Source organism: Gopherus evgoodei, chromosome 4 (assembly GCF_007399415.2).
Source record: "Gopherus evgoodei ecotype Sinaloan lineage chromosome 4, rGopEvg1_v1.p, whole genome shotgun sequence".
Classification (NCBI taxonomy): Eukaryota; Metazoa; Chordata; order Testudines; family Testudinidae; genus Gopherus; species Gopherus evgoodei.
In genome coordinates, this window is record NC_044325.1 from 26,094,343 (window position 1) to 26,120,234 (window position 25,892).

A 25,892-nucleotide genomic window follows, 5' to 3' on the forward strand; every position below is an offset into this window, starting at 1 on the left:
TATCTCTTCTGTGTTTAAAGCGATAATGTCAAATATAAGCAGAAAGGTCTGTTCTAAATCCTTCTTCTGCATCATCATCTTCTGCAGTGAAAATTCACTCCGGATTTAACTATGGCACAAGCAATGTGAGCCAGACAGCCGCATATCTCCAAGTTTGAAAGTAGTACAGTAGCTTGGAGTTCAGGAGACATAAATCCAAATAATATTAACAGCAGGATTAATTAGCTAATGATTTACAGTTCTTTGGAGATAGAAAGTGCTATGTTCATATTAGGTATTCTTCTTTATCCACCTGCATTCTCAGATACATAGGGCGTTCACCAGTTTCTACCATTTATATTGGCCTTCTGCTGGTCTGTTCAGGCTTCTGAGTGTCATGTTGATGGATTTGGCTTCTTTCTTTGTTCTGCACAATGTTTCTCTATGTTGCCCTGTTTTCTCTTCCCAGGTGGTGTCCATGTTCTCACCTGACATGGAAATTGATGGCATCTTTAACGGTATCCTCAATGTAACCATTGTTGTCTTCTTATCAGGTTTGATGCTTTAGGTAGGTTTGCTCTACTCAGAATTTCTGATGTTCAAGAAACTCTTTTTAATGGACTCTGAAAATATTCCACAGGTATTTACTTTGGAATGAGTGATCTTATCATGAACTTCTGTTGTAGATTTACATGATTCAGATCCATAAAGGAGGACAGATATGAAGCTGGTTTATAGAATCGTATTTTTGTACCAGTGCCAATCATGCTACCTTTCCATAATTCCAAGTTTATGAAAGTTGTATGCTGCTTTTGCTATTCATTGCTTGACACATAGCATGGTGTCACCATTGTTGCACATCTCACTCCCTACGCAGATAAAATGACTGAATTCTTGTGCTTCTCCATACTCTGATGGTTGCTTTTGGCACATTGATAGTCATATATTTGGCTTCCCCTTGTTAATAAACTTGTTTTGTTATGTTTGCCAAAAGCTTGTTTTTTTTCTTACATTAAGTGATGTGTAGTACTAAGCAGGACAAATGTCATCAACAAAAATAAGATCATCCAATACACTTGTCCATACAATTCCTCGGCTGTCTTCTGCCATTACACAGTCAATGACCAATGCAAAACAATGGGGACATAATATACCCTTGCCTTACTGCCATTGTCACTACAAACCACTGAGTGATTTCGTCACCACCTCTGACTGCACATTCTGCATTATTGTAGAAATCCATGATAATTCTAAATTATTTTTGTTGGTATTCCATGACATGCCATAATTTTCCAAAGACTCGGTGTATACTGTCAAAAGCCTTCTGAAAGATCTGTAAAATTTATCACAAGAGTGCATTCCACTCCACACTTTGTTCTATATAATATATTTGGGAACAACAATATGGTTTTCATGTGATCTCAGTGGTCTCAAACCTGCTTGCTCCTCTCTAAATTGGAGACCTATTTGTTTCTTTATATGTTCTAGGATGACGTTACACTAAAAGCAATGTGATTCCTCTCCAATTACTGGAATAGGTAAGGTCACTCTTCTTTAGGGATTTTACTATGGCCTCTCTTCCTTTGGGTTACGGTCTTTTCTTCATTCCATATTCTATCTAAAAACATAAGGAAAGTCTGGAGGGCTGTTTCGTCACTTGCTTTAACCATTTCTCCAGCTATGTCATCCTCTCCAGCTGCTTTCTCATTTTTCAGTTTGTTTACTGATGTCAAGCTCTAATGCAAAGTGTTCATCGTGTATTTCAGGAGTTTTGCTTGTTCTTGGTCTATTTAAAACAACCTAAAAATGTTCTGCTTGTCTTTTCCTTTGCTCTTCTTCTGCACTAAGAGTATTTCCATTTGCATAAGACCTCCAGTGCTGCTGAAGTTTCCTGTTGGCTTTTTAACTGTTTTATACAAGGTTGTAAGGTCACCTCTTTGGCTAGCATCTTCAGCCTCTTGACATTTTCTGTCCATGTGCCTTTTCCTCCCTTCTAGCACTCCTCCTTTTTACCTCTTTCTGTAGAGCTCTGTATTCTTCTTGCCACTTGCTTCTCTTCACACATCTTAGCATTCATGTGTTTTTTCTTTTTACTACTTCTCTTTTTCATTTCTGCCCAAGCAGCATTCTTCTCTTTAGATTTTGTTATTATTAGGACTGTCTTTGTGCTTTCTGGATGACACACTCTAATGTTTTCCCGCAGAGTATCACTGTCTTGGTTTTCTTTAGCTGATTCCATTAGAACACTTAATTGGTTCTTCAGTTCAAGCTGAAAAGCACTTTTTGTGTTTGGATCTTTCAACTGTGCCACTTCTTTTTAACATTCTTCATCCTCTTTAACTTGATCTTCAATTTAGCAACACAAAGGTTATGGGTGCTACCTATGTCTGTTTCCCTTTACACACGAGCTGCAATCTTTTTCAAAATGCAGAAATGATCTATCTGGTTCATTGTAAGTATTTGGTATTATTAGAATATTATTAATAACTGTAATTAGATTATTAACAATACTTATGTTTAATTAGTTTCTGACATTTTTTTCCTCCATTTTGAGTCAAAAGTGGTTTTGATTTTTTTTTTTAAATCAATTTAACAGATGGATGACTTATCGCTCTAAGAACTTTTGACCTTACAGTGGATGAAAAAATTTAAATTGGCAGAAGAATATTAGACAAGTAGCGAATGTATAAGCACAGTACCTGCTTTCCACACATTTCCATTACCATTTTAGGATGGCACAAGCCTGCCAAAATAAATATTTAACAAACATCTGATAATCATATATAGAATTTACATAAAATAAAATGTAAATGTTTTTAATCCAAAGACAAGTATTAGTGGGTAACTAATGATACAATCACTGCTTTCTTAATACTGTTTCCACCGTACCCAGATACTGGAAATTAGCCTAAAATGAGACTTTCCTTGTTAGCTCTAGACCACATCCTTTGTGTTCTATGGACTTGGTGCTTAGTGAATAGTTCAAGAACGAGTATCAGCTGAAGATCATGATTAAACTTACACTTTAATCATCCTGGGTACAATTCTGACCTCACACTACTTTGTCATCACAGACTTCACTGGAGAAACTCCTGATTCACAGTTGTGTGAGATCAGAAACAGGACGCATAGCCATTTTGGGTGATCTTTCAGACAGATATCTATGGGTGGGGCTGCTGTGTTTTTTTAAATTTCATATTTCTCACTACAGATAATGCTAGACAACTACAAAAAGACCAGAATGAGAGCTGTTACATTAAGAGTACAAGTTAGTTTAACATCAGCATTGTCCCTTTATAAGGTGGTGGATCTGGAGCTCTCATAGATATTCTATAATTCCTATCACAGCAGCATTTTCAGACTGGCACACAGGATTCATCACAGGGATTTTTATTTGAAAAACTTATTTAAATAGAGGCAAAATAGGCAATTATGCCTTGCCTTCTTCTTTTTCTTCTTTAATAAGAATCCTTTTTTCCCAAATACTTAAGTGATGTATGCCTTAGAAATATATGTCTTATCTAGATTATTAGCTCTCTGGAGCAGGGATTGTCTTTTTGTTCTGTTTGTACAGCACCTAGCACAATGGGGTTCTGGTTGATGACTAGGTTTGCTAAACACTATTGTAATACAAATACGGCATATCCAACAAAAAAACTATAATAATTAAAGCAAACAACCCCACCCTACCAAAATCCCCCTGCTAGTCATTTAGAATGCTCAAAGGATTGGATCTGGGATCCAGGATCTTGCACCTCTGTTCTCCATTCACAACCAGCTCATGTGTCTAGTGAATGAAATCTGTTGTGGTCACAAGGCTGCTCCGTTGACTATGGAATATAAATTAGTATCAGTCCAGTTCTGCAAGACCACAATTACTGCCACTAGATGGCAGACACAGCACGAGGGGCGGTAGGGGGGGGCAATGCCTGAATCACACAGAGACGGAACTACTTGCTCATCCTACAGACGATCCCTCTGAGCTTAGGCAAGGGAATATAGGGAAGTTTGCATGGATAATGCCCATGGTGAAATGGGTCCGTAGAGAGCAAAAGGGGTCTTATGTCTGGGCTAACAAGCCAGTATTTTTCATATTTACCAATTTAAAAACAAAAACAAACAAACAAAAAGAAACAACACTTTTCAATCATCTCTGAAGAACTTAAGCCAGGGAGGCAGAGCCAGGGCCTTTGAAGAAATGTTTAGGAAGACTGGCGTGTGGCTCTCTCTACTCTGAGCAGTCTGTCCCCTTCATCTGCAGAAAGTCTTTGGTTTTCAGGAGCAGGACTGTACAAACCTGAAGAGCACTGAAGGGTGTGAAGCATTTGGTGACTAACAAAAAGTCGCTCCAATAAATGATTTACCAATGCAGATAAACTCTTCAGTTTGCATATCAGCGTATTTAATCCCATGTGGGCTGAAGAATTCAGAATGCTGCCTTCACTTTGAGGGTTTAACCACTTCAGGTGGAGGAGACACAGAATCCTGAACCCTCTTGCCCATATTCACTCTTGGAATACTGCCACTTTTCAGGCTGCCAGCAAAACCAATGTGCAGAACAAGGGTGGGCAAACCTTTTGGCCAAAGGGCCACACTGACGTTGCGAAACTGTATGGAGGGCCGGGTAGGGAAAGCTGTGCCTCCCCCAAACAGCCTAGCCCCTGCCCCCTATCCACCCCTCCCACTTCCCACACCCTGACTTCCCCCCTCAAAACCTCCGCCCCATCCAACCCCCACTGGTCCTTGTCCCCTGACCAACTCCTCCTGGGACCCCCACCCCTAACCGCCCCCCTGTGATCCAACCGCCTAGCCAATCCCCCATGCTCCCTGTTCCCTGACTGCCCTGACTCCTATCCACACCCCCACCTCCTGACTGCCCCCGGAACCTCCTGCCCCTTATCCAATCCCCCCCACACATACACACGCCCCCTTACCATGCCCGCTCAGAGCTGCAGAAGCTTGCAGCCCCGCCGCCCGGCTAGAACCAGTCACACCACCCTGCTGCCCAGCAGGAGCGGTGGGCCAGAGCACTAGTGCCGCAGTGCGGTGAGGCTGCAGAGGAGGGGTCGGGGGCTGACCTCCCTGTCTAGGAGTTCAGGGGCCGGGCAGGACGGTCCCGCGTGTTGTAGTTTGCCCAGCTCTGGTGTAGAAGAATAAGTATACAACCTGTCCTCATGCTCCAAAGGGTGGCCTCTTTTAAAAGAAAAAGGAAAGGACGTGGATGAGTTTAATTTTGCCTCCTCAGTCAGTAGTTTCAGAATAAAGGCAAATACAGGACTGCTTTGGCTCTTGATGAAAGAATGAAGGCAGAGTAGAATCTGCTGTAGATGGTGCTTGGATCACAAGGCTAATTGTGAAATGGAACGTTGGATGCTTCAAAGTAGCAAATAAAATAAATACATAAACATTTTCCAGTGTTCGGAACATAGCTTTTATAAAATTTCTAGGGGAAGTTTCCTCTAGAGCTACATATGTCAGAAACTAGGATTTTCCACACTAGACGAGACCAATGGTCCACCTGGAGTAGTTTTTATCTCCAACAATGGCCAGCAGCAGCTGTGCAACAGGAAAGTGCAAGGGACCTCGCAGAAAACAGCGATGGATTAATCTGCCCACCAGAAAGGGTTCTTCTCTCTAACTCCCAGTAGTTTAACTTCAGGCCTAAAACATGATGATTTTGATCCCTTTGTAAACCCCTTTTCCTCTGTAGACGGGTCACTCATTGGCCAGCATGCCCCTATCACGGCTAGGCATGGTGTAGAAGCCTCTGGCATACCCTATCAGTGGCCACTCTGGGCCTGACGTAGTTTACCCTTCTCACAACTCAGCCCTCCCAACAAGTTGTTTATAGGGCCCCACCCTTTCCAGGATAACAAACAGTCCTAGGAGCTTATGTCAGGTCTTCAGCCTCAACCTGAGTTCAGTAGTCTTTGCCCCCTTACAGGGGGCAAATGCAGGAGGGATTTACATTCCTTCTGTGGGAACCCCGACACTCCCTCTCCTCTGTGTTCCAATTTCAGAACCCTGTACTACTAAGCTGATACATTCTCCTTCCTCAGACTCACTGCTGATTCCCTGGGCCACTTCCTGTCTTCAAGTTTGTGGCTGGTGCAGCATCCTCCACAGACACTGTCAGCAGCCCCTCTCTGCCTGAGCTGCAGCCTTTTATTCCACCTGCTGCTGGTTATATAATTAGCTGCAGGTGAGGAAGTAGCTGCTTTGTCCATTAACCCTATTGTAGCTGTTGCAGCTCAGGATCCGTACACCCCATCACACATCCCTTTTAATATTTACTGTGGAAACACTAGCTAATCACATCATCTACATAAATGTCCAATCCTGTTTTGAATCCTGCTAAGCTCTTGTCCTCAATGACATATTGTGGCAATGAGTTCCACAGCTTAATTCTGAATTGTATGAAAAAAATTATATATCCATATTATAATTTGCCATCTTTCAATGCCACCATTGTTTTTCATGACGGCCAGGAATGTCTCACTGTTACCTTGCTCTCTGTTTGTTTGTTGTATCCATCTGCTGTGTTTTGTATTATGCTTAGATTGTAAGCTCCTTGGGGCAGGCCTGTCTTTTTGTTACGGATGTATACAATGCCAGGAACAGGGGGCCCTGTCTATCATTGGGATCTGGGCACTACATAATAATAATGCAGGGACATTTCCTTTCAACTTGATGCTTGTGGCTCTTGCAATGTTTCCCCAGATTGGCACCAACTGCACATACTCTAAAATTCAGAGGGTTATAGCCTAATAACCTCACAATGGCTAATACCTCCACAGAGCAGACCAAATTTAGTCCTGCTGCAAGCAGGCCCAGGCCCCCACAACTTCAATAAAAGAGGTACCCCACCTCTGGAGGGGGGAGGTGGGGAGGGATAACTCATTGGTTTGACCATTGGCCTGCTAAACCCAGGGTTGTGAGTTCAATCCTGGAGGGAGCCATTTAGGGATCTGGGCAAAAATCTGTCTGGGGATTGGGCCTAGTGCAAGCAGGGGTTTGGACTAGATGACCTCCTGAGGTCCCTTCCAACCCTGATATTCTATGATTCAACACCAGGGATGAATCTGACCCAACATTTTCAAAAATGTGGCAAATTTATATCACAAGAATGCTGTCAGGGTACTAGCTCCAATTCTGGCCTAACCTTGCAATGGTCAATTCTGAAAAGTACCACTTTCTCCAAGGTCCCATTTTTATATTAATTTTCTAGCTCAGGACTTTACATAAATCCTCCAGACTAGTGTGATCCACTTTTGACTTGTCCTGTCTATTTCTTCAGCATAGCCCTGCCACATGCATCTCAATAACTAGCTCCTCCTGAGGCTGTATGACTTGATATTAAATTCCTCACTTAAAAATCACTCAATTGTACCTCTGAATTAAACTAAAAGCAGCTGACTTCTGCAGACAAATATTCAAGACAAATGACTAACAAAATGGAAGTGGTTAAAGCGCTGGTGACCACAGCTTGAAAAGTGCCTCAGCCTGTATTGCTGCTGCTTTTTTGGGGTTGCTGATCATGTTGGTATGAGTGTACACAGATATGTGTGTCTATGCAGGGGAAACAGATAAATTCATTTGCACTATGTCGTTAATAAGTACTTAAACATTGCAGCCGAGGAAGAGAGAGAGACATAGTGGAGCGTGCGAATGAGACCTATAAAATGGTCTGATGACCACTTCCAGTTGTTAAATTTACATTTGATCACACTCAACATCATCTTAAAAACCACATTAGTGGGATGGAACCTTTTTGGGGAGTTTTTCAGTGGTGGCTAAGTAGAGAAAATGACAAACAGAGATAGAAAGGTAAGGAAAATAAAGATTAAGTTATAAATATCATTAAACGAAAACTAGGAAAAGGGCCAGAAGAAAAAGCAGCCAGAGAAAGACAAGGTAAAGAAAACCTACATGCAGCAGGAGACCGAGAATGCAAATTAAAAACATAAGATTCAGAGAGATCTAGAGTAAGGAGAAAATTAAACATAAGACATTAAAAGCAGACAAAGGTCATGTCATGTAGATTAGTTTAATCTCTCTCTATCCCATCCTGCCAATCAGTATGCAATACAAGTTTAAATTGACTCTGTATGGCAATACTGTGCTAGGGATTTTGAGCCAGATCCTCAGTTGGTATAAATCGACAAAGCTCCAGTGATTTCATTTTATGCCAATTTACACTACTTGAGGATCTGGCCATTTTCAGAAAACATGCTTTGCTAGCTAAATACACCTCTACCCTGATATAATGCTGTCCTCAGGAGCCAAAAAATCTTACTGTGTTATAGGTGAAACTGCATTATATCGAACTTGCTTTGATCTGCTGGTGTGCACAGCCCTGCCCCCCTCCGGAGCACTGCTTTACCACGTTATATCTGAATTCCTGTTATATCGGGTCACATTTTATCGGGGTAGAAGTGTAGTTAATTTTAACAAACCCTCACTTTTCAATGGGACTTTACTGAAGTCAGTATGAGTGTGCATGAGTTGGTTTAAACAGAGAACAATATGCACTAGATGTCATTTGTTGTTGTTGTTAAATGCAACTATTTAGCAAATCTTGGTTGCAGTAATAAACCACTACAGAAGATGGGATATTAGAGCTGGGACTGATGTGAAGTAGTTTAAATTCTGAACCTGAAAAACTCTGAAATGATCTTTTAAGTACCAGTCTTATTTTTAAGTTTATGCTTTGTCCAATGGATTTTGTGATTATAAGACATTTCTTTGTAATCATCTTTAAATGAGTATTTTTTCTAATACCTTTTTATTTTCTGAAGAGATTTTAACCTAGTTTCAGGTAGCTTGACAATTATTTTTTATCATCAAACGCCTGAACACCTCCCATTCAGTAGAGACATATGGATTTTATCTTCTTACATACGTTTCGTCCTGAATTCAGACGTTTTCAGTGATGACCTGTGCCTGCTTATTTACTTCATGCAAACAATGACATCTGCAATCCAATCCAGAAGCTAAAGCTAATGAACTGACATTTAAAACACCATTGCCAAGACTTACAATTTAACTCTCAAATTTGTCCTACATTTAAATTGTTATAATCTGATTAAGAAAGCCCTCTGGGTTACATATAAGTAGCTTAAAAAAAAAAGCCATCACCCAATTGCTGAAAAAATTGTATACAAAAACCAAAAGCTTTTATTTATGTTGGGCCCATGTAAAACAAGGATTTGTGCTTCTTTTACTGGGCTAGGTACTAGAAGTTCATTAATGTGCACTCTTTCGCAACCATCCTGACATCATTCAATGATACCAAAGCATAAACAAAGATATCTGATCTTGTTACTAATTAAACACAGCAACTTTACATATTTCAGCTCTATTCAAAATGCAAGGTTCAAGTTTTATGTATATTTATAATACCTTTGCTGACCAGAAAAAGATAAAAATAGAGATGAACAAATACTTTAAACAGTTTCAGAAGTACACCGTAAATAGTTGAAAACCAACATACTATATTTTCCAAAAATCATTTGAGTTTCTCTTTGAAAAACATGAAGGCAGTGGGTGCATCAGATTGTCTAATATTAAATACTAATTAGCACATATGTAGCACTTCCCATCCACAGATCGCTTTTCAAAGCAGAGCAGTGAGCATCATTACATTTTACAAAAGACAGAAACTGAGACAGAGAAGTTAAGTGACATGCCCTAGATCACACGAGTGAATGACAGGGCTAGGACTCCTGACTCCCAGGCCCTTGTTCTAAAATGTAAAGTGGGACTAATTCACTGATTTAACAGTTTACAGAATCATGTGATTTGTTCACTTGAATGTGAATATTACATTTAAAATGAGACATCTATTTATAACTCCTGGGAACAAATGCCTTCACACTTCAATCTGACACACCTGACACTGCTGCTGACAGTTCCCCCCTATCATACAGGCAGCCATTGACTAGGGAGCAGAGTCTGAACTCAGTTTTGATGGTGTAAATCCCACAAAGCTCTATTTATGCCATTGTAAATGAGATCAGAATATGTGCTTAGATTTTTTAAATGCAAAATGAGAACTTAGTTACTCATCATGAGAAGGCAGGAGTCGCAGGGAGAGTGAATGATCTCTTATTTGGCAGGAACACTAGAAGTTTGTACCATGGATGGAGCAGTAAAGAGCAGCTGGGGAGTAGCAGGGAGCAAATCCTTCAGTAGAAAACAGGGATAATAAAATGGAGCTGAAAACACACAAAATCTTCCATGAGATTTCTTTTTCGCATAAAGGACAAATAACAAGCTATAATAAATAGAGGTACAGTCCTGGATCAAGAAATCACACAGGACACGGCTTTATGGAGCAGAACATAAATGTATATGTGCTTAGTAGGAGCAGGATCAATTATATAACTGATTACATCTTTAGAGATCAAAGGATCATGTACAGGACACAAAAGACAGTTACTCACTTGTTGATCTTGTAGTTTAACTCCAACTACTCTAAAGGTGTTACTGGCAGTGTTGTGGTATATGTTGATTCTGCTGAATCCCTGCTGTCCAGGCTTTATTGGCACCCATTTCTTACTGGTATCATCATAGACCATAACTGAAGCCCGGGCTTGGCAAATACTCTGTTCGCTGGAGAACAAAAGTAACACAACCATAAAATACAGTAAATGTGTGGTTTATTGCAAACTATTCTGAGGAAAACACAATTATTAAATACATTTAAACCATATATTGCATGCCTGGTCTATTAACCCTCAGAAGGCAGGCATTTTGCATGGTGCCTGCCAAATTAATGTTTTAATGGTTAAATGTGTGTGTAAACACATACACACTCTTCAGTGGGTTACATTTCTTGAATTTATTCTTTTTTAATCTTGCACACCAATACTAGGACCTAAGTGGAAACTTAATTCACGAATACTTTAAGGGAACCAAAAGCATTAATGCTCCATTTAATTTGCACCTGTTGACAAGTGAGGCCTTTCATATCTGCTTTTACAATTATTAATATGTTGCAGCTCATTGGCAGATTACCTGGAGTAAAGTTTAGACACACAGTTTAAACAGGGAGCAAGTGGATCCTCAAACCAAAAGCCCTGTTAGGTAAACTGAAGAAATCAGTTACACTTATCCAGCTACTGTCTGTAAAACTCAGAACTTGATGACACATTTAGAAGTCCCAAAATACACTGTAGAAGATGCACACGTTCTTTTAAAAAACAGTTTTACTTCAGCTTACTAGCAAAGAAGGAAAGATCAAGGGGCTGGGGAGATGCAGTTTAATTACTGAGATGCAGTTTAATTACTGACATAATCATCTTTCAGAAGTAGCCCAAAATGTTAAGAAATACAAGATTACATTAAAAAAAATCAGAATATCTGGATTCACATATTTCAGTTATTTTCAACCAGAGGTAAAGATGTGAAGAACCATTTTAAATAGATGTAGATAATGACAACATGAATTCTGGAGTATTCTGGGGGAACTGTGATTTGGAAGATTTCCCCATCTAAATCAATATAACAGAGGTTGCTTTTTTTCTGAACTTTATCTAAGTTTTTTATATTTTTTAGCAGTAGCAGTGGTGCTGGAACAATTTGTGTGTGTGTGTGGGGGGGGTGCTGACAGCCATTGCACCAAACTGTAAACCCCGTATATGATGGAAACCACTTCAAGCCAAAAATAGTGCGGCAGCATCCCCAGCATCCTTAGTTCCAGCACCTATGAGTACCTACTGTGCAGTTGCAGTTTCAAGCGATGAAAATATCTTGTTAAAGAGCATAATTATTATACCGTAGTTACTGTAAATGTTTATTTTTGTTCTGTAATTTCACCTGAATATTATTTCCCTCCCACTGAAATTTATTCTTGGAATAGAAGCTAAGACAAACGGTGCACTCCCCCAGATTACTGTAAAAAATACATCTTCCATATGTAACAGATATCATTGGGTATATAGCTGAGGTCACACAAACACAGAACATAATACTTAACATCCATCACTGACATTTTTGAACTGTTAACCAATATTTCAAGTATTGCTACCCTGAATTCCTAGCAGTTGCAGACACTAGAACTACTCTCACGAGAAATAGGTAAATGCTCAAAATTTCTATGATCTAAGATCTGGGCCCTCATCCTGCACATAACAGTAGGCTTGCATGAGTAAGCAGTGTAGGATCAGGCCTATGGTCTTTTAAAAATATAAATGAAATTGTTATGGTTTATGTCCAGCATAAGGCCCCGCAAGTCCTGTCCCAGGGGTGGTCCGGGTCTTCGGTGGCATTTCAGTGGTGGGGGGGGGAGGGCCTTCAGTGCAGCCAAAGACGCGGAGCGACTGAAGGGCCCCCCGCCGCTGAAATGCCGCCAAAGACCCAGACTGCCACCGGGTGAGTACAAGTGCCACAGCACCCCCGCTTTGCCCCAGGCCCCCTGAATCCTCTGGGCGGTCCTGGTTTAGGATGGAGAGATAGTAAAGCATTTTCAAGTATCTAAGGAAAAGCGGTAACACTTAAAGAGCTGTCTCATTAATCTTTAAAAAACCAAGCAAAGAAACAATAACCAGAAAAAACTCCAAACTTCTCTTGCATCATCAAGATAGGAAGAGAGAGATTCATTGTTGTCAATTTCTACCTGTGGGATATGCTCAGACGTGATGCTGATAAGTATGATAGTCAGATACAGTGTCAGACAGCATGCCCTATATCGGCAGACAATCCATTAATTATCTTAAAGCTAAGAAATCCAGAATAATAGGCTATTATTACTTCAGAGCATGAAAATCGGTAGGTTGCGTTACTGGAGCATATAGGAGAAGCAGATTGCACAGTCTGAAATATAAATACTAGCATTCTTTATGTACGTACTTTAGGTCTTATAAGGGATATGCCCATGTCCATCCACCTGTTGTTGTCTTGTTATATGGGACAGGGAATGTTTTTTCATTATAGTACAATGGGGCCGAAATCCTTTAGGGCCTTTAAGTACAACAACTTGGTCAAACCTCTTGGCAGAGTAATCATAAAACATCAGTTGTTTGAAAGGTTTTTCTGAAAAGCCCAATTCAACTTCTGATGTTTATAGGGGAGGATAGTTCATGCTACAAAATGGAGCTCATGGTCCTGTCCCCTTCCCCCCACCTACTTTCTCATTATAATGCATATGTTTGCTTATTAAAAAAAAACCCAAACAGCTGCTTGATTAACTACAGGCCAAACTAAGACAGAGCTGAGTACCTGCTGATCATAAGCGACTATTCCTAGAGTCAGTGAAAGTTTAGGACATCAAGAACAGGCTGCAGAGTGAAGTACATCTGCTTTCAGCACCCTATTGCTGTGTCCTCCATGATGTCTGTTGCACATCTGCACTCTTATTCATATTGATGAGAGCTAGTCAGAGAAATTTTGACCAAACCATATTTCATCCAAATTAAAATGCTTTGCAAAATCAAGTCTATTTTACTGGAATTTCCTTTTGGAAGAAAACCAGGGAAAAAAGTTAAGACAATACCGAAAGGTCCTGTTTTGACATTTTCAGATTGAAATGTTTTATTTCTTTTGAATGAGTTTTCATTTTGAAATTTTGTACTATAATATATACTATCATATAATAAATGCAACATTTTAAGAAGTCAAAATCAAAACAAAACATTGTGCTCAATGAAAAATGATTTTTAAAAAATTTTCCTTCACAAAGAATTTATCAATTTCTGGTTTTCATTCTGATTTGGAATGAAGCTAAATTTCAAAATGCTTCATGAACTGGTACTCCTGCCCTACACACAGCTCTAATATCGACATTGTGTGACTAAACAAAACCCCAAAATATAGCACTATTCTTTTTAAAGGTGGGCAAGTGCTTTACAGCAGCATTTCCCCAAGTCAGTTTTAGTAGCTGAGGCATTTTAATTAACTCTCCTATAGTACAAAATATCAGGCGCAATTCCTGCTTCTCCCGAAGTCAATAGGAGTTTTTAACCATTACTTCAATAGGAACAGAATCAGGTCCATTACTTGGCCTCCAGTGAAATAAAAGAAAGCAACATCATAGAAGACATACAATGCAAGGAAAACCACTCTTTGCAAAATCCTTCATTACTTGCAAACCCTATTGTCCCTCCCAGGACCTGATTCTAGCATACAGCCCATCACCTTGAACTAAGGAGCCTAAATTCTATTTTCTCACTTTACCCCTGCGGCTGCTATAGTAACTTCCCACCAAATATGTCAAAGTGTCCGATCCAATGCCCATTGAAATCAAGCGGAGTCTTTTTACTGATCTCAGTGGGAACTGGAAAGGGTTATTACACTGTTTTATATCTAAACCAGATAACGATATGAGCTACCAGGGAAGTTTCCCCAGCTATTTTTCTGGGCCATAAATTGTTGTTAATGCTGTGAGGCAGGGGAATGCACTGTAGGCATACGGTAACACTTTGTATCGTATGACTGTGAATAGCCTACGTTCTCTCTCTCTCTCAGAACAGTATGGATCATATCAGCATTTGTATTTAGTCATGGTTTAACAACCCACAACCATAAACTTCCTGATGCTCCTAAAAAAAAAAAATGATTACTGAGAACAGAGATATTTTGTAGCAGATCCATTACGCTATTTCATTACACATAACACTCAAAATGTAATTACAGTAATTTCTATATTGATTTTTTAATTATATTCCATTGCATCAACATGCAAGATGCCCGACTCCACTGTTGCCAGCCTGGATTTCCATTATAGTCAAGTGAACATGAGGAGGCTAAAAACATGGGCCTAATTTAGTGTTGCCAACTAATTGCACAAAACCAAACACCTTTGCACTGTCCCACCCTGCCCTGGACCCCCAGCTGTGCCTCGTCCCTTCTCTGATGCCACACCCCGACTCACTCCAGCCCCCCTCCCTCCCTCCATCTCTCACTGGGTGGGGGTGCAGAGTACAGGAGGGGGCTCCGGGCTGGGGCCAAGGGGTTTTGAGAGCAGGCTCAGGGCTGGGGTTTGGGTGCGGGAAAAGGTTTGAGGTGTGGGCTCCAGGAGTTTGGGTGCAGGAGGGGGGTTCCGACCTGGGGCAGAGGGTTGAGGTGCAGGAGCGGGTTCAGGGTGTGGGCTCCACTCGGGTGGCAGTTACCTCAGGCGGCTCCTGATCAGCGATGCAGAGGGGCTAAAACAGGCTTCCTGCATGCCCTGGCTCTGCACTGCTCCTGGAAGAGGCCGCCATGTCCGGCCCCTAGGCAGAGGCACGGCCACACAGCTCTGCATTGTGCGCGCTGCCCATGCCTGCAGGTGCTGTCCCCGCAGTTCCCGTTGGCCACGGTTTCTGGCCAATGGGAGCTGTGGAGCCGATGCTGGGACAACTTGTGGTGCTTCTCTGATCACCCTGTGCCTAGAGACTGCAGGGACATGCCAGCTGCTTCCAGGACCTGTATGGAGCCAGGGCAGACAGGGAACATGCCTTAGCCCCACTGCACTGCTAACCAGACTTTTAACAGTGGTGCTGACTGGAGCTGCCAGGATCCCTTTTCAATCGGGTGTTCCAGTCGAAAACCAGACACCTGTTAACCCAAGCCTCATTACAAAGCAGTACATGCTTAAGAGACCACTGACTTTTACACTATAGTAACAGCAAATTCAACACATCATGCCCTGACTAGTTTTGTACAGTTGTGTGATTAACCCAATAAAAATGGCCAATTCCTGTTCTGAATTTTCTTCTTCCCTTCTTAGAGCTCTCACACACATTATAAGGCTTCCCATACACTGGGATATGATTTTGGACCAGACTAGAGACATCCTATTAAAATGGTCTTTTCCCTCTGAGATGCCAGTTTGAACTCGAATGGTAATATCCATAGTTAGCCATTCCTAAACTATTTCCTTCCAAGTGCAGTATGCCTCTGACATGACAAAGCTCTGTAACAGGACTACTAACTTACTTAAAAGTTAAAGCAAATGCATTCATCTGCATAGTAGATGCTAGTAGACCCCACTGTGTTTAAAGCAGCATGGCCATTCATTGATCTATCTACTTAGATTCTTCAGTCATGTCCACCTTTGAGGTCTCTGAGTGTCTCAGTCTTCTTGATCTACTGCACAGCAGCTTTTCTCCCTCCGCTGGAATTTACCTGCCTACTTGTCAACACTTTTTATTTATTTATTTGCAAGTGAAATGATAAATCTGATGAATAGCAGTAAACTCCACATTTATTTACAAAAAAATTGGTCAATCTCTCTACATTTATGGCTATGTCCGATAGTGTTTGTTGCTAAAAACACCCTCCTTTTTGTTTATAAGTTTTTTCATGTTGTCATTTCATTTTGTTGTAATGTTAGAACCATATTTATGACAAGCTATCAGGCTTTCCTGTCTGGTGGTTGACTGCTCTGGTTGGCTTAACAAAGAGAAGGTTATGGGGTGACTTTATTACAGTTTGTAAGTATCTATGTGGGGAACAAATATTTGGTAATGGGCTCTTCAATCTAGCAGAGAAAGATTGAATGTGAAACAGTGGTTGGAAGTTGAAGTTAGAGAAATTCAGACTGGAAATAAAGTGTACATTTTTGACAGTGAGGGTAATTAACCATTGGAACAATTTACCTAAGATCATGATGGATTCTCCAATCACTGACAATTTTTATATCAAGTTTGAATGTTTTTCTAAAAGATCTGCTCTAGGAATAATTTTGGAGAAGTTCTATGGCCTGCGTTATACAGGAAGTCAGACTACATGATCACAATGGTTCCTTCTAGCCTTGAAATCTATGAATCAATGAGTTAAGATATAATTTCTTCCTGGATGGTCTGGCTTCCCTGAAAACTGACATATGCAGTCCGGAACATTCAAAGATAAATGCTCATTTACCAGCATTGTTAGCATCTTACCTACTGTAGGATATGTGATAAGTTTCCAGGGTTGCTGTGGAAGACGAAGAAGTTGTTCTTGAAGGTCCTGATCCTGTTAGGTGCTAACAGCCCTCTACCACCAGTGATATCAAAGGATACAGAGCACCTTTGATGAGGTGCTGGTCCACAGAGAAGCCTCTGGAATGGGTCTGAGCTAACCTGCCATACAGGAGTGGGGAAATGCAGACGTGGATGAGACCCTCCATGCATGGATCTCATTAATGTACTTATTATTAGAGGGCTAGATTTTGATACCTTTACTCACATATAGCAGCTTCTTACTACACAAGAAATATTGACTTCAACTGGGTTATTTATTCATTAAGGTTCTATATTTTACAGTTAAGGGCACCAAAAGTTAATTCAATAAAGTTCGCCAAGGACATTGCCGGAAACTGCCATATCTGTCACACTATTCAACATGAGTAAGGGTATCAGAATGTGGCCTAAATTTATTTAAAATCTGAGTACTTTTGTGTAAGTAAAGCAACCATGAAATATATTTTCTAAAGTAGCTTTGCAAATATATCTCAGACATATATTTATTTTCAACATATTTAAAGTATTGTACCATGGGAAAGAACAAGAGAATTTTAGATCATTCAAGGCGTGTAGCTGGGGCAGTAATAAAATTGTTTAAATGGCATGATTGTTTGCAGGAGCGGCTCCAGGCCCCAGCACACCAAGCGCGTGCTTGGGGTGGCATGTCGCGAGGCGCACTCTGCCGGTCGCCGGGAGGGCGGCAGGCAGGATGCCTTCGGCGGCATGCCTGCGGAGGGTCCACTGGTCCCGCGGCTCCAGTGGACCTCTCGCAGGCGTGCCTGCGGAGGGTCTGCTGGTCCCACAGCTTCAAGCTGCAGGACCACCGGACCCTCCGCAGGCACGCCTGCGGGAGGTCCACCAGAGCCACGGGACTGGCAACTGGCAGAGACCCCTCCCCCTCGCGGCATGCCGCTGTGCTTGGGGCGGCAAAATGTCTAGAGCCGCCCCTGCTTGTTTGATTGAAATGTAACATTAATGAAACCCACTGGACAGATTTTATTGATGTCCTGGCTTTAATTGTTAATTTGCATTCTGGCTATTGTAGAATTACCCTCCATAATATAAAAAAAAATGCAATAATTCAGAAAACATTTATGGTAGCATGAATGCATGTGAAATATGTTGCTCTGTTTTATGCAAGCTGAAAAATGAAATGTTCTGTTGATTCACAGGGAAGAACTTGTGAAGGCAAATGAGTTTTTCTGCTATGTACACAATTCTTTAGGGAGAAGTCATCCCATTGTATTCTGTGTAGCTCTGCCCTACAGTTGTAGTAGGGGTGGTGGGTTGTTTTTTTTTAAATGAAGACCCATAATTTACTATGAACTGAGCAGAGAGAATCAAATGCATTTCTCTGAATGCCCATGGCTGGATATAAACCCTTCCTTCTGAGAAAAGTGCTGAAGTATTCTACTGTAATGGTTTAAAAAACTGCAGCTTACATATAGGTACTGCAGCGTATTGGGCCATTACTGTACAATACTGTACCGAGGGACTTACTGGCCGCCGCTTCCAGCAGCTCCCATTGGCCCGGAGCAGTGATCCACGGCCAGTGGGAGCCGTGATCGGCCGGACCTGCGGATGGGACAGGTAAATACACTGGCCCAGCCTGCCAGGGGCTTTCCCTACACAAGCGGCACCCCCTGTTTGAGGAAACTCTGGCCTAGTTCGATGTCATGTATTAGGGCTTGCAGCTGAGCCTGGAACCAATTAGCTCCACCTACCCAGTGAGGAACAGAGGACTGAGAGCTGAATGGGAGCTGGCTTGCAGCAGAATCACTTGATTGGCCAGGCCACCCAATTGGCTGGAAGAACCAAGAGGCATGCTCTGAAGCCCAGCAGCAGTATTAGGCCAATGGCAGCTCAAAGTATTCACCCCTGTTCCATTAGCTCCTTTGCCAGCTTGTTCCCAGGCTCACTCCAGCCTTGTTCCAGCCCCACTCTTGTCCTGGACCCAGTCTTTCCCCTGCTTTGCCACACACCAGATAACTTGGCTTTAAACCTTTTCTCTGACTTCAGCCCTGACCCTTGGCTCTGGCATCTGACCTGCGACTCCAACTCTGACCCTGGACTCCTGTTCCTGACTGACGACTCTTGATCCAATCACTAGGCCCAACTCCCCACGTTCTGGTCAATGACACTTAAGTGAGAACGTTTGCACAAAGTGATTGAATTAACAGCACAGAGAAGCTAAATTCCCACTGGATTACTAGCTCAATTATCAGCAGCATGAGAGCTGCAACCCCAACCTCCTCTTAGGCCAGCTAGCTCAAGTTTAAAGCACCACCTAACTTGAGGTAGAGAACTGTGAAAGGAAGTTGGGTGAAGTAAGCATCTTTGCTGGATGGAAATAAGGGAAACCACAGGAAAAATTAGAGACAATGCTTTATTGTAAGGGACATTTTAGGCAAACACCATTTCCCCTAGCATATCACGCATTTTTCTCTTAAGTGTATATTTCTACTGCCCTCAGATATACAATGGAATTATTATAACCTTCTATTTAATGTTTAAAATGGTACTTACTATCAGTTTTAATAAATTCCAATAAATCTTAAAATCAAGGATGGGTGATCACCCTAAGGGACAAATCAAAGAAATAAGGGATGATCCCTTAAAATAAGGGATGAGTGGTCACCCGAGAGTCAAGTTAGAGGCAACACTTAATTTACCTTGAGTTAATACTGCAGTGAAGATGAGCCCTTTGATTGTAAGCTCTTCAGTGTAGAGACTGTCTCTTATTCTACGTTAGTATAGTGTCTAGCACAATGGAGCCCTGTTCTTGGTTGGCGCCTAGACACTCCCATAAGAAAGATGACTAATAACAATCACAACCCATGTCTCTTGACTTCCAGTTCGGTGCCCTATATAATGGACCATATCCTCTATAGCAGCAACTAGAATGATGTTCATTGTAAAGATTACCAATGATAATGTAAACCATACTGGAGCTGTGACGAAAGAGAATGTAAAATGCTTATGTGGAGAACGAGGGAGATATCTGTATTATTTTTTATGAATATCAGTTGCACTTCAATTTACCCGTTTGAGATTTTCCTGCACGACTGCATGGAATTAAAAGAGGCTGTTAGAGGGAAACAAAGAGGAAATGAAATTATGAGAGAGAGAAGGTATTTTAAGGGAACACTAAGGGAGCTACAAAATGGGAAATGCCCATCGGCTGGGCTCCAGTTAGGATAGCAGGTTTACCTTTCCCATGCTGGAACCTAAGATCAAAGGAACACTAAACCATTAAAGACACCAGCATAGAGAGGAAGGGAGGCGAGTAGGCAGCAGATGCTGGAGCTGCATCTTTCTTCGAGCCAATGAGAGAATGCTGCAGGGGATGTCTGTCTCCCCAAGATCAGAAGTAGGACTGTGTGAAACGTACTCGGAGCTTGCAAGCAAAGAATACAGTTAGGCAAGATCAGGTGGACAGGCCTTCTGTTGTTTTAGCCCCTTTCTCTGCTTGCGGTGTTCCTTTGGGTTAATAAATAATCCTTTGTTTTGAAGAAGCTGTTTTGAGTTTCTTTAATTAGCAACTGCTCAGAGGCTCTCAGGGGCCAAACCCAGTTGGGCCTGTCATGCTACACAGGGGAGCTGCAGCCCAGAGATCCAGTCTAAGAACACTGGGGCCAGGACTTTCCACCCAGGTGGCGTGCGCTTGAGAGGGACTAAAAGGAACTAACGTGCAGCTCACCCTGTAACCATGACAGCTTATAGCCTTTATTGGGCCATGGAACTCACGCCCACAAATGATTACAGTGATCATGGAACTAATCAATTTCAGAACTAAAGGCTGCATCCTGCAGAGTGTGTTGAGCACTCTGACCCCGATCCAGCAAAGTACTGGAGCATGTGAGTAGTACCACTGAAGCCCATACTGGCTCCTAGACTTATACAAAACTCTGTTTCCCTGAGCAGCTCCTCAGCTGGTGTAAACAGCTATAGCTCCACTAACTTGATATTTCACAAAAGCTAAGAATGTCTCACTTTTTAAAATGAGGATGCTAATAATCACTTAGTTATCTTCATTAACTACTGTGTTTTTGTAAAGTGCTTTGAAGTTGCAAACTGATAGTTTTTCTAAACTTTTGTTTTCATTTTGTTTATCAAAACTTGGTTTGTACTATTTTTCTTCTCACCAGCCTGATCGTTATTATTGATGTCAGAAGTTATTTGGTTGTTCTGCCTTGCAACAAATCCACTTCACAATGAAAAATTACACAAACCCTCCCTATAATATGTTTTTAACATATTGCACTTTTTACAGGAAGTCACATTTGTGTGGTTAAACTAGCTTTGCAAGTAACAGATGAATTATATCAGCATGTGAACCCAGCTAACATTACCTTTAAAAAACCTATGTAAATAAGAAATTGGATATAACGAGAAGGATGGTTAGTGTGATATACGAACATTAACCTCAAAGGTTAACAAGACACAAGGTACAGACCACATTCCTGCAGCAGCCGAGGTCAGGTGCAAACTCTAATGGATTATTCTGCTAAACAGAATTATTTCAATTATTTTCATCACACCAAATGAAGTAATGATTAGGGTGGGTAAAATTTTTTTTTATTAGATATAATTATTTAAAGAAATGGCTATTTATGGAATGGCACAATATTTGCAGTTTTTGTCCAACCAACTTATTCGAATTGAGCTTAAAAATACCAGTGCTCTACAAACTTCAAGGCAAAAAAGCATTCAGTCAAGTTACTACAAGCAAAACACCTCCCATATCTGGCATCTTAGCATTTGCTGCAGCTATGACTAGGTTGCTAATTTTGTCCTGCCATAGAATCTACCACTTCTATTTCCCATCCAAAGTCAGCATCACTTGTAGAGGATCCTCCAGCACAGGGGAGGGAAAACAACAGCCTGCAGGCCGGATCTGGCCCATCAGGGCTTTCAATCCAGCCCGTGGGATGTGGCGCAGTGGGGCTAGGGCAGGCTCCCTGCCTGCCCTGGCCCCGTGCTGCTCCCAGAAGTGGCTGGCATCATGTTCCTGTGGCCCCTGGGGGAGCAGGGGTAGAGGGCTCCGTGGGCTGTCCTCTCCTGCAGGCACCGCCCTCCACAGCTCTCACTGGGCGGAAATGGGGAACCACAGCCAATGGGAACTTTGGGTGTGGTACCCACAGGCGAGGGCAGCACACGGTGGAGCTGCCTGTCCCACCTCACCCCACCCCACCCCCAGGAACCACTGCCAGACATGCTGGCCACTTCTGGGAGCAGCGTGCGGCCAGGGCAGCTCATTAGCCCCACTGCATGCCGCTGCCACCCCAGAGCCACTTGAGGTAAGTGACACTGCGCCAGAGCCCACACCCCGAACGTCTCCTGCACCCCATACCCCATCCCCCTGCCCTGATCCCTCTCTGGCACCCCAACCCCTTACCCTGAGCCCCTTTCTGCATACTGCACTCCCTCCCACATCCCGCACTCCCTCCCGCACCCCAACCCTCTGCCCTATATTCATGGCCCTGCATACAATTTCTCCACCCAGATGTGGCGCTCGGGTCAAAAAGTTTGCCCACTCCTGCTCTACCAGATACCAAGCGAGGCTCGACTCTGCTCTTGCGTTAGAGCAGCAGTGGGAACAAGAGGAAAACTCCCTTGATCAAAACTCTTGTGAAGGTTGACGGCATTTAGCCACCAGCTCAACTAAGGGGGAGGCATGGTCCCTCATTCTCCCCTATGACCCAATGCACAGAATGATCTGCTCAGGTCACATCACCTTTTATGCTCCCTTTTCTAATGCACTCTGAAGTCTGGTGCACAGGGGGCAAGCTATGCACCAGCCTCCTTTCCACTTCCTTTGATGTGCACTGAGGGACTGTAATTGTGGCTGGCCCTTGGATGAGCTGTCGAAGGGGGAAGATCCATCCACACTGTGCACCTGCGTATAGCACCTCCCATGTCACTATAAAATATCTTAAATCCAAAGATACCAATAATAAAAATTACAATAATCCTGCTCAGTGGCTCTCAAACTTTTGTACCGGTGACCCCTTTCACATAGCAACTAAGTGCAACCCCCCCCCCGCAAATTAAAAACACTTTTTAATATATGTAACACCCATTATAAATGCTGGAAGCAAAGTGAGGCTTGGCGTAAGGGCTGACAGTTCGTGACCCCCCCATGTAATAACCTCACGACTCCTGATGGGTCCTGACACCCAGTTTGAGAACTCCCGAGTATATATATATAGATCCTTCATCCATACATCTCAAAAAGGCTTGATGTTGTTAATGAATTAAGCCTCAGAACATGCCTGTCAGATAAGGAAGTAGTTTACAGAGAGGGTTTGTGTGAATAACAAACACGAGGCCCACTACTATGTGTTTGTTATAAAAGAATAGGGTTCAGAAGTTGCTCTTAATGCTGATGGTGTTCCCCTTAATCCAGTTCTCCTTTCTGAGGTTATTAAAACACTGTATTGAGCAATGTGTGAAGACATCCATTCTAGACTTGTGAGATGGAAACTAAAGAGACAAGTCATAGAGAATCCAGGTTTTACTCAGAGAGTCCAGTCCTGGTAGGCCAGGACTTTGGGGGCTTAGTCACTTCAGTGTGAAAATTCATATAGTGCAGACATGCTCAATAAGGCTCACAGTTATTTACCTCACTATCATGTCTCAGTGCTTTGATGCAGCAAGTTACAAGTAACCTGGGATGCAAGTATAACATATGTAAAGAGACACCACAGAGTAACAGATGATTCATAGAGGTCTGATTGTAATCTCCTACCAATTCTATGCTGCTGTACCACTGAAGCGAATGAATAGAGAATTCTGATTTGTTAGTGTCTGGTACCCACATATGAATGGCATATAAGCTGCGAGTCAGTAGCGAATCAGATCAGGGCTGATGGAGTTGCTCTGTATTTACATCAATGAAATTGGGAGCAGAATCTGGCCCAAGCACTTCATTTATACTGCTAAGATTTTGGGTAGTAGCTGGTGGATTCATTTTAACTCCTCTGTTTCCTGTTCTGATACCTTCTTGTGAAATAGAACAATTAACTTAAGGAAAAAACGGTTTCAAGGCAAACTCCACTTGGGAGCACGTCAAATCAGCATCTTAAAAAACTATAAACTGCTGCTGAACAAAAGGCATCTCATACTCAGCAATTTAGTCATTAAAAACAACATTCCTGTCAGAATAGTCAGACACATAGGAACATGCCATACTCCAGGGCGGAAGCTTTCCCTTGACTTTCTAGCTATTTAAGCAATGTATGTATACCTCCACCTTCTCCAGCACTCCACTGATCCATTAACTCTTTAACCCACTCACTGTTTCTTCCTGTAATAAAGCATGGTACTTTATAGCATCCCACAAGCCATCTTGCAACCAGCCTCCATTACACACACCAAGTTCTTAGAAGTAACTATCAGGATGGTAAGTGTAGGGGAAAAAATGACACAGACTTGATTAGTCTATTACATATACTGAGAATATACAATAAAATTGTAATTAAGTATCCTTACAAGATCAGGCCACTGCTAATGTAAACTACTTCCCTCTTATAGAAATAAGAACAAGAAGTAACTAATTTTGGAAAATACTGAAATAACACGCACAATCAGAAACTACCCTGTGAACGGAAAATGCAAATTTTAGACACCAGCTAATGCTTTCAAAACACTCTCAAGCCACTGGAGTGTGTTTGAACAGAACAACATTTTAAACAAAAGTTTTCAAAAATTCAAACATATGCAAACTACAAACACAACACTATCAATCAGGACACAGACACATGCATAACTGTACACAACACAACAAACTATATAAGGCCTCAATCCTTCAATGGGATCCACATAGGTGAGTTCTTATTCCCCGTTCAGTTCTCAGTGGGACAAATGAATCTCTGATAATTCCACTGAAATCATTTGACTTGCACTAGAGATGAAGTCGGCCCAGTGAATCAAGTTCAGCATTGGAAGCCAGAATCAGAGCAATCTATTATTGCCACAAAAATCTAATTATCTTTTCATAACTGAAACACAAACCTTCTGAAAATAACATTTTAAATAGGCCACGCTATTCTTTATATTACACCACATGAGTTTTGTTCAATAAAGTCATTATATATTCACAGTAGAGTCCCCAGGTACTCACCAGCTTGCCATTGAGGAAAGGATTTAGCAGAAGATTCAGAAACAATGTATTATCAGTCTGTCACATGTAATTTGTGCTAAACCAGGTATTCTGTTTCTCCAATTTATAGAGCAGAACAAAAACTCAGCAGTAATGCAGTTTGAGAGTGTACGTATAAAGCCTTATAACCAAACAGGAAAACGGAAGTTTTACCAAAAGAGAGAGCAGGAAATAACACTAGGTTTAAAAAAAAAAAAAAGAAAAGAAAATTTGTTCAGTATAAAAAGATGAAAAGAAACAATAGTCCAAGACCAAGAATATGGATTAAGATTAGATCAACTGCCATTTTTTTCCACTGGTAAAGTTGATATTAAAAGCATTTAATTAGTTTTTCATGTCATGGGTTAAGTGACAAAAAAAAAAATCCAACAGATTTACTATCACTTGTGCAACAATGTACTTGATCCTGTACAAAACACAGAGACCTTGTCTATATTGAGGGCTACCTCTAATTTCAGCAGCTAGCACAGGGGTTCTCAAACTGGGGGTCGCGACCCTTCAGGGGGTCACAAGGTTATTACATAGGGGGTCACAAGCTGTCAGCCTCCACCCCAAACCCCGCTTTGCCTCCAGCATTTATAATGGTGTTGTTAAATGTATTTTAAAAAGTGTTTTTAATTTATAAGGGGGGTTGCACTCAGAGGCTTGCTACGTGAAAGGAGTCCTCAGTACAATAGTTTGAGAACCAATGAGCAAGTGTATCAGTGCAAATCCTCAGTGCAGGCAAGGAAAGTCACCATTTGCATTGGTGGAGATTATCTGCTCAAAAGAGTTTATACTCAATGCACTCCGTACTCATCCTGAATAGTACTTGTTCAGTTCTG

The 25,892-nt window shown here is 41.7% G+C and overlaps 1 protein-coding gene across 4 annotated transcripts in view; it reads right to left on the reverse strand.

Moving 5' to 3' along the window:
* Positions 1-25,892, reverse strand: part of EVL (Enah/Vasp-like) — a 222,810-nt gene that overhangs the window by 100,878 nt on the left and 96,040 nt on the right. For 3 of the 4 annotated variants that reach the window (XM_030558771.1, XM_030558772.1, XM_030558769.1), the window contains exon 2: positions 10,425-10,593. In XM_030558771.1, coding sequence (XP_030414631.1) covers positions 10,425-10,593 — 169 coding nt within the window. Of the gene's footprint in view, positions 1-10,424; positions 10,594-25,029; positions 25,175-25,892 lie in introns of those variants that run through there. The other variant, XM_030558770.1, reaches the window with a different exon arrangement.